This window comes from Oncorhynchus nerka, linkage group LG4 (assembly GCF_034236695.1).
Source record: "Oncorhynchus nerka isolate Pitt River linkage group LG4, Oner_Uvic_2.0, whole genome shotgun sequence".
NCBI lineage: Eukaryota > Metazoa > Chordata > Actinopteri > Salmoniformes > Salmonidae > Oncorhynchus > Oncorhynchus nerka.
Genome location: NC_088399.1, coordinates 82,031,509 through 82,041,400, shown reverse-complemented (window position 1 = coordinate 82,041,400; position 9,892 = coordinate 82,031,509). Strand labels below are relative to the sequence as shown.

Genomic DNA, 9,892 nt, shown 5'->3' with positions numbered 1-9,892 from the left:
TCTCCCAATACTCCAGATAAACGTTGTGGTTTCCACCCCACCCCTCTATCACAGCTTCTGATCAGTCAACTAGCCTGCCTGAATAACAAATGCTCTTCATTTGCACATCTTCTTTACCCTTCCTCCTCTCCATACCAATATGTGTGTTAATTAGATTGATGGTCCCCCCAACTGATCACACAATTGACTGTGTGGATCACACCCATTCTGTTGAGCATTTTCTCAGACAAGGTGTGTCACTCTCTGTCTGATTGGATTATTCAGCGTGGCAGATAGAAATGCAATTCATAGAGCTGAGCTGAAACACAATCCCTGTGGTCTATTCTACATGACAGAGAAATGATCTGTTTCACACCACGCATTTTAATCTGAACTTCCTGTAGTTGTGGATTGTTGAGGATTGAAGACAGAAAACTGAAAATAGAGCAGTAATTTCCATTTTATGTGGACAACAGATTATTTCTGTGGAGTGTATTGCATAGATACATAGGTGTCTGGTTAGACTGTAAAATCTCCTTCCAGACTCACATTAAGCATCTCCAATCCAAAATTACATCTAGAATTGGCTTCCTATACCGCAACAAAGCCTCCTTCACTCATGCTGCCAAACATACCCTCGTAAAACTGACCATCCTACCGATCCTTGACTTTGGTGATGTCATCTATAAAAATGCCTCCAACACTCTACTCAACAAACTGGAGGCAGTCTATCACAGTGCCATCTGTTTTGTCACCAAAGCCCCATACACTACCCACCATTGCGACCTGTACGCTCTCGTTGTTTGGCCCTCGCTTCATACTCGTCGCCAAACCCACTGGCTACAGGTTATCTACAAGTCTCTGCTAGGTAAAGCCCCACCTTATCTCAGCTCACTAGTCACCATAGCAGCACCCACTCATAGCACGCACTCCAGCAGGTACAGTGGGGCAAAAAAGTATTTAGTCAGCCACCAATTGTGCAAGTTCTCCCGCTTAAAAAGATAAGAGAGGCCTGTAATTTTCATCATAGGTACACTTCAACTATGACAGACAAAATGAGAAAAAAAATCAGGAGAATCACATTGTAGGATTTTTTATGAATTTATTTGCAATTTATGGTGGAAAATAAGTATTTGGTCACCTACAAACAAGCAAGATTTCTGGCTCTCACAGACCTGTAACTTCTTCTCTAAGAGGCCCTTCTGTCCTCCACTCGATACCTGTATTAATGGCACCTGTTTGAACTTGTTATCAGTATAAAAGACACCTGTCCACAACCTCAAACAGTCACACTCCAAACTCCACTATGACCAAGACCAAAGAGCTGTCAAAGGACACCAGAAACAAAATTGTAGACCTGCACCAGGCTGGGAAGACTGCATCTGCAATAGGTAAGCAGCTTGGTTTGAAGAAATCAACCTTGGGAGCAATTATTAGGAAGTGGAAGACATACAAGACCATTGATAATCTCCCTTGATCTGGGGCTCCACGCAAGATCTCACCCCGTGGGGTCAAAATGATCACAAGAACGGTGAGCAAAAATCCCAGAACCACACGGGGGACCTAGTGAATGACCTGCAGAGAGCTGGAACCAAAGTAACAAAGCCTACCATCAGTAACACACTACGCCGCCAGGGATCCTGCAGTGCCAGACGTGTCCCCCTGCTTAAGCCAGTACATGTCCAGACTTACAGAAAACGTTTGACCTCTGTCATTGCCAACAAAGGGTATATAACAAAGTATTGAGATAAACTTTTGCTATTGATGAAGTACTTATTTTCCACCATAATTTGTAAATAAATTCATTAAAAATCCTACAATGTGATTTTCTGGATTTTTTTCTCTCATTTTGTCTGTCATAGTTGAAGTGTACCTATGATGACAATTACAGGCCTCTCTCATCTTTTTAAGTGGGAGAACTTGCACAATTGGTGGCTGACTAAATACTTTTTTTGCACCACTGTATATCTCAGTGGTCACCCCCAAAGCCAATTCCTCCTTTGGTCGTCTTTCCTTCCAATTCTCTGCTGCCATTGACTGGAATGAACTGCAAAAATCTCTGAAGCTGGAGACTCATATCTCCCTCACTAACTTTAAGCGCCAGCTGTCAGAGCAGCTCACAGATCACTGCACCTGTACATAGCCCATCTGTAAACAGCCCATCTACCTACCTCATCCCCATACAGTATTTTTTTTTATCTTGCTCCTTTGCACCCCAGTATCTCTACTTGCACATTCATCTTCTGCACATCTACCATTCCAGTGTTTTAATTTAATACTTCACCACCATTGCCTATTTATTCCCTTAACTCCCTTATCTTACCTAATTTCCACTAACTGTATATAGACTTTTCTTTTGTTCTACTGTATTATTGACTGTTTTGTTTATTCATGTGTAACTCTGTGTTCTTGTATGTGTCGAATTGCTATGCTTCATCTTGGCAGTAGCCTACCTGGTTAAATAAAGAGCAGACTCTAATGCCCCAAAAAGTTTTTAAATGGTCAGCGCCATTGAGAACTTTCACAAATTTGAAGTAATCAACTGGGGAGTCTTGCTATGGGTTAAGGAAGGATCACATAATTCCATCCAGGTTATCAGTAGGTATCAGCCAATGAAGTCTACTCATGAGGCAACATTCCATAACTGCAGGTAGCAGTAAATCACCAACCTTTACCTATTCAAACACACTCCAGGTGGCAGTATGCACCCTTTGTTTACAAACTCAGAATTGAAGAGACTTGACTACTTCAAAATGGAGATGGCCTCAATGGCACCATAATGGGGCACAAACAATGCTGTGTCCTCTAGCTCTATAGTGTATTGCTATCTGCAGTGTTGTGAATGCTTCACAGTGCTGAACACATCCTAAAAAAGGAGTTGGACTAGTGTATCATTACATAGTAAAACAGAGAGGCAAATAGGAAGCGTGATTTTTCACTTGTTTGATCAGAGATTTTTTTTTAACTAGGCAAGTCAGTTAAGAACAACTTCTTATTTTCAATGACAGCATAAGAACAGTGGGATAACTGCCTGTTCAGGGGCAGAACGACAGATTTGTCGTTCTTGTCAGCTCGGGGATTTGAACTTGCAAACTTCTGGTTACTAGTCCAACGCTCTAACCACTAGGCTACTCTGCCGCTGAATACAATGAAAAACAGGAAAGAGGATATAAGCTTGAGAAGTAGGTATATTTCAGTAAAATGATACATGTCTGAAAAGCAATGGCCACATTTATCAATCATGAGCAGCACAAATGTTTGTACCATTCTTATGAGCATTTCTTTCACATGTTATCACATTTGTTGCTCCAACAGGAAAACATAAATCTTGTGTGGGTTTTGGTATTTCTCCACAGAAGATATTTGAAATTGTATGCATGTTGATTAGGATGTGCATTGTGGTCTAGAAGTTCTTAATATCAATATAAACAAAACATCTGTAATGACTAATGCATATCTATGAGACATTTTTAGTGGTACCCCCACAGCTTCACTTTCATATCAGAATCAAGCTCAATCACCATCACACATCAAGATTTGGGTTTTTATTTTCATAAAAAGAAAAAAATCATACATCTAAATAAAAATCTCCGGAGGTATCCCGACAATAAACAACCAACTCAAAAACGAAGACCCTTCTCAATCCACTGATTCATTTCACATTTCCTCCTACTAAAACCAAAAAGCCTGTTTGAATATTAAATACATATTTTCTTCCCTTGAGGTAATCACTGATCTGTCAAGGCTGGATTGGTGAAAGCAATAAAATGTATACCATGCTTCCACTTATACAGTCACTTACAGATCAGGGATGGAGAAGGGTACGTTTTAAAGACACTCAAAACAGGCTCAATTAGTTTCATTACCACCCTCTAGGTCTTTAGCAAACACTACATGGATGCATCGAAAAGTTTAAAAAATGAAGACATCTACAGCACGTAAACAAACGACTGACTCCCTGTCCGAACTCTGACTTTCGTGCTAAGTCAGAGGAGATTTTGTCTGTTGATAAACACTTTAGTTAGCTTGACAAAGCTCCCAAACGGCTCCGTTCCAATGTGGGTCACGAAGAAGGAAAAGTTCATCTTGATGGAAGTCTGTTAGTATCGTCCTGCAAAGAGACAATGACGCATGTTAGTGTCTAAGGCTCTCTCAGACATCAAACACCAGAGTATGGTTTAAAAAGTTTACAAAAACTGTTGAGGTGTTTGTGTGTGTACTTACGTGGGCTGTATGAGCGAGACCTGGAGCGTGACCTGTATCGACTGTAGTAGGGAGAGGGAGAGCGCCTGCGACTGTAAGAGGGAGCGAGAGAACAAAAAGATGTACACTAGCGTAAGAAGGAATAACTCACAATATTAGCCAGCATTGGACAAGTAACCCCATTCATCCCCTCAAATTTAACATGAACACCAGCAATGTTGAGTTAGCCCTGGGGGAAAAAATATAATATTTTTTATTCCAAATATATTCGTAGATACTTAAGGTTATCTCCAATGTGAATCTCTTGAATAAAGTCAACATCCTGAGTATAACTCACCTGTACTTGTCGTACTCGTCATATCTGTCATATCCCCGGTCTCCACCTCTGTCTCCCCGATCGTATCCACGGTCATATCCACGGTCGTAGCCGCCGCCCCGTCGATCATCGTATCGGTCGTACGAGTCCCGGCCCCTCCTCCCTCCACCACTGCTGCCACTGTTTCGCTCTCCTCCTCCACCACCACCATTTCTGAAGAAGGGACAAGTTTATGTTTACTGAGCGTTACAAGATTCCCTAAAACAATCCTTGTCTGCATCCGATATGGCATCAGGTTCCCTATAAGGGACAGGGCGCCATTTCAGACACCCCATAACTACCAATAGGCTAAGTAATACGATCCCCCAGTATCACTACTTCACACAACGACATCCAAGAAAGAAAAAACAGACACACAAAACCCACAGGAGACAGAACACTGGCAGCAAGACATCTGTAAAATCACACAATGAGCAGAGATTAACCATCCCATATTTACTGTGTGGGTCGGCCCATGTAGATGCCAGGCGTAGGGGTGTGGGCCCTCTTGGTGATGGAAAAGTCCACTCTGATACGTCTCCCGTCCAGCTCCATACCGTTGGCACGCTCCATCGCCTAAAAAAAAAAAAAGACGAGGAACCAAATGATAAGAGTTTAAAATCAGTTACTCTGAAAATGAGCTTCTCTCCATGTCAACTCTGGGTTCTACTTGCCCAGGGATAGTTTTGTGGTGAAGGGTAAAGACACGGTTTAATGCGTGCGCATACTGAGCACGGCTTGCACTGTCCCATTGAGCTAGCACAGCCATTGAGACTGCTTCTCCGATAGAAATCCCAGATCACGCTTGTAGACAATGTCATGGTGACGTTGGCTAGCTATGCTCATATGCAGAAACACGTCATTGGGTCTAACGTATCACACCGAAACTGCGCATGTTGCAGGCCTTCAAATTAAATGCATTCCTTCGATATAAAGTTGTCACTGTCACGAGGTTTGAGCAACATTTTCAGTTACTTAAGACATTGGCGCAAATCCAAGCTGTGCCTTTAGATTTCAAGAAAATGAAGGAAGAATGACTTCTCAAACCGCAAACCCAGTCTACAGAGTCTGCTTCGCAAGCAATCCTCAAAGTCTTGCGATGATGGGCCTCTGGGTTTAGAACCTTCATCACAGTGAAGAGTTCCATGTGACTGGTACCACAGCAAACTTGGAGTGGCAGGCCTGACACCTGCTGGTGCTTATGAGAAGTCACACCTAACACGACAGATACAATATGAAAGCTAATACATAGACTAGTCCGCGTACAATATCAATTGTTCAAGATGAATTAGCAAATTAACAGGATTTTGAACCTTTTAGAAAGTCAAGGATTGAGGAATAAGGCGTTTGACACCACAAGTTACCGTCGCCTCTTAGGTATTACTGTATTCCCCAATGATTAACAGCACTTCTTATGACGATAAAATTGGTTCTGAATAAGACATCATCTTTTCCCCCAAACTCTCTCTCAATGAATCTTTCCTAGATTCCCATTTCCTTTCATCTTTATAAAAACCCATTGGACAAGGTGGTTTGATGGCAGGGACTTAGACCTCTCTACTCCAATAGGGGCGTCAGGTAGCCTAGTGGTTAGAGTGTTGGGCCAGTAACCGAAAGGTTGCTAGATCGAATCCCCAAGCTGACACGGTATAATTCTGTATTTCTGCCCCTGAATAAGGAAGTTAACCCACTGTTCCTAGGCCGTCATTGTGAATAATAATTTGTTCTTGACTGATTTGCCTAGTTAAATAAAGGTTAATTAAAAACATTTTTAAAATGGGTTGAGGAGCAAGGATGCAATAATCGAGGAAAGACAAATTGCGAAAGAGGTCCAGACTGCAACGTTTGTTCCATACCTCCTTGGAGTCGTCGATCCTCTCAAAGTAGACGAAGGCAAAGCCGCGGGAGCGCCCGGTGCGCTGGTCATACACCACGTTAACCCCGGCCAGCGGGCCATACCTGCCAAACACTTCCCTCAGGTCCTTCTCCGTGGTGTACAGGCTCAGCCCAAACACCCCCAGGCACTGGTTGGGGTCAGGGTTCGCCTAGAGGTCAAAGGGGTCAGATTTCACAGCAGCTGATAGGAACAAGTAGATTACCAGCCACTGGGAGTAGCATGTGAGTTACCTGTAAATCACTCATCGTCTCAGTCCCTCTCGCTCACACAACCCCTGATCTGAGTCATACATGGGACGGTATTCAAGAGCGTTACTGCTAGACCACAGGATTTGCATGTTGAGGTCCCCCTTCACATTAAAATACTCCAGTGCTCTTCTAATGTAGAAGATAAAAGGTAAGAATGTTTACATACCCTGGCATCCTCATCACCTCCTGCTCCCTGACCGAATGTCTCTTTTCTGAAGTCATGGCTCTATTGACATAAAGAGAGGGAGGGTTAAATAAAAGGGTTATTAAATAAGTCACAGCATTCTGTTTTCTGTAACAGACAATACAGCTTTGGTATTTTCTATACCATACTGAGCTGTAAATTAACACTACCTACAATTACCGATGTACACACATCCTAATAAAGTTCCACAATTACATAAAGCAGCGGCAAGCCCTTAACAAATGTGACAATTTTGTATTTTCTACACCCTACTGAGCTGTTCCTCCACCACAGGGTTTCCCAACCCTCTTCTTGGTAACCGTCATGTTTCACATACTAAAAACTGGAACACTTGCTGTAACTAGTCCACTAATAATCAAGCCCACGACTAGTTGAACCAAATGTGACAATTTAGGATTACAATAAATGTGACATCTGGTGGTTACCAAGGAGAGAGTTGCGAAGTACTGCTCTACTCATTCAGCAGTCAGACCCTGACCTGTCAGCAATGTGATACTCACTCTGCTGCTGGTATGGCGGCGGTTAGGTGACTCGCTTTGGCTCTTCTTCTTCCGGTATTCCGGGCTGTAGGAACGGGACTTCTTCCGGTTGGAGGGGGAGCGAGAGTGGCTGTACCTGCGGTTGGAGTGCCTCCGAGAGCGAGACCTGGAGAGAGGTTGGAGGAGAGAGGGCCATAGGAAGGAATGAGGGAAAGGGGAGAGCAAGAGAATTGTCAACTTGACCCACAGCACATTGAGACATCACTCTCCACAAATAGAATGGAAATCAATGAGTTATTTCTGCTAAGAGAAATAACAGGAGGACAGACTCACCTGGACTTAGAGCGGGACCGAGACTCTGAGTGTTTGGCGGCCCTGGATGGGCTCGCAGAGCCGGATCTGCTCTCTGACTTGACCCGGACAGGACTGCCACGGTCCGATTTGGATGGGGAGCGAGAGCCCTAATGTTACAGTAGCCGCGTGTTAAAGAGGCCTCCTCTTATACTTAAAACACACATTACTCAGAAGGAACACACACTAGCAACTTTTCAAAGCCAGACATAAACCACTAGAGCGCATACACTGTGGAGGAAAGGGTTAGCGCTCCACCACGTCTATTACATATGATAGAGAAGATTAACAAAAAAAACAAACAAAAAATCCTTCACTTGGATTAATAATATGTTAGAACCCTGTCAATGTTAACATATCCCGTGTCTCATTTCTTCTACCTGGGTCAAACTAAAGTCAACATGCATTTTTAAACTATAGAAATGGAGCATAGAAGTGTAAAGACACTTGGAACATATACTGTACATTTACTTAACCTAGGGATACATTCATTCTTTCTTCCAGATTCTTTATATACTCTACTTCCTTCTCTCAGGAATTCTACTGTTCTTCGTCGTTCTTCTTTTTTCCATTTTCATTTTCTGATTCCGGGTTCTCTTCCCCAAATAGAAACCATTTTCACCTTTAGCCATACACACTGCAAGCGCTTCTATATCTGACCACCAATCTTCCAGTTTCATTCATTTTCCCCTTCCCACTTCTATGTTCTGCTCTGTAACTGTTTTTCAAAAAAGCCTTCGTTTATTCTTGGATATTTTCTTCCACATTCTTGGATAAAACTCTTCACATCCTTCACGATCAATAACCTTAATGAAAAAAGAACATTCAATACAATTAAAGATCATGAATTTATAGAAAAATAAAAAATATTTCGTGAAATAACGAATATCTACAGCATCTCTAGTATATAGCAGGACAAACTATACTTGCAAAAATTGTTTAGTTATTACCCATCATCTCATAAGGGTTTAGTGATGAGTACAATTTTTCAATAGAACAACATTGTAATACATTGTTGCAGCATAACACTGAGTAAGTGAACATTGCGAGAGGACTTTAGAAAACGGTTTCACTCTCACCATTAGCTACGATGTGGGATGTTACGTTACTTTGACCGCTAATTTATTTAGCTACAAGATTATAATGAAAGATTGCTGTAAACAGGAAAGGAAGAGCGGCTTGAAGCTCAGATTGCCTGACTGCAACTGGTACGACAAAGGCACCAAACTTACCTCTTATAGCGAACTCGCTCATTTCTGTGTCATGTGCATAAAGTTACGTTTATGCTACCGATAGCATCATGTACGATAACCAAAGATAGCGATAACATTAGCCAGTTAGCTAGCTAGAAACGTCACCTAGCTAGCTTGCGAAGTAGCTAGTATTGTATTGTTCGGCTGGCAACTAGCGAAAGGTAAACGTTACGTAGCTACTACTATACTAGCTAACAGTAACGAACCAGTGTATCCTAGTAAGATTACAATAGTGTGCAGAACATTTTGTTTCTGTCTTACTACCTTTTTTAAATTACGAATTTTGTTGCGTTAATTAACGTTAGCTGCTCAAACCGCTAATTAGCCTACTAAGCTAGCTTGCCAGAACGTTGCTAACAAAGATAGCATGTTATTAACTTCGCCTGTTAGTTAGCTAGCTAGCTAGAGTACTGTATATAAGCAAGGGAGGGAAGATAGGACATTGTTTTGGGTTCCGTTGCAACGCTAATACTTACTCGTCCATCGAAGTTTCCATCCTCAATGTCACTCATTTTGCCAAGAGATTAACGATATAGCTAGTGAGCTAGCTAACGTTTCCAGACAAAATACAGTGTCCTCCTTTGCGCTTCTCTGCTCTTTCTCGTGGTGGAAGATGGCGGAGGAGGACGGAAGTTTTTAGTTTGTTTATCAACTGCAAATTTTGTGCCGACGTCATCTTGATTCCTGCCACGCCTGCTTTATACTACGGTTCCATAGGCCATCCATTTATTGATTCAATTCAAATGCGGATCTTGTAGGCCTATGTCTGAATAACAAACTAAGATTTACATTTACATTAAATTTAAGTCATTTAGCAGACGCTCTTATCCAGAGCGACTTACAAATTGGTGCGTTCACCTTAAGACATCCAGTGAAACAGCCACTTTACAATAGTGCATCTAAATCTTTTAAGGGGGGGTGA

At 42.1% G+C, this 9,892-nt stretch overlaps 1 protein-coding gene across 1 annotated transcript; it reads right to left on the bottom strand.

Moving 5' to 3' along the window:
* Window positions 1-3,509: 3,509 nt before the first annotated feature.
* LOC115128665 (transformer-2 protein homolog alpha-like) lies at window positions 3,510-9,599 on the bottom strand. The gene is made up of 9 exons (XM_029658732.2): window positions 9,447-9,599; window positions 7,700-7,827; window positions 7,388-7,532; window positions 6,849-6,908; window positions 6,394-6,582; window positions 4,998-5,113; window positions 4,520-4,711; window positions 4,204-4,274; window positions 3,510-4,090 (listed from the first exon to the last, which is right to left on the bottom strand). The coding sequence occupies exons 1-9, from the start codon at window positions 9,480-9,482 to the stop codon at window positions 4,080-4,082; spliced, it is 948 nt and encodes a 315-aa protein (XP_029514592.1). The 5' UTR covers window positions 9,483-9,599; the 3' UTR covers window positions 3,510-4,079.
* Window positions 9,600-9,892: the final 293 nt, after the last annotated feature.

What these genes read in the sequence shown, in the direction of transcription:
- LOC115128665 (XM_029658732.2), bottom strand. Translation starts at nt 9,482, where the DNA reads ATGAGTGACATTGAGGATGGAAACTTCGATGGACGA. An exon ending in GGATCGACGACTCCAAGGAG is followed by an intron (nt 5,114 to 6,393) that starts GTATGGAACAAA and finishes TTTTTTTTTTAG; the next exon opens with GCGATGGAGCGTGCCAACGG. An exon ending in GACGAGTACGACAAGTACAG is followed by an intron (nt 4,275 to 4,519) that starts GTGAGTTATACT and finishes TCCCTCTTACAG; the next exon opens with TCGCAGGCGCTCTCCCTCTC.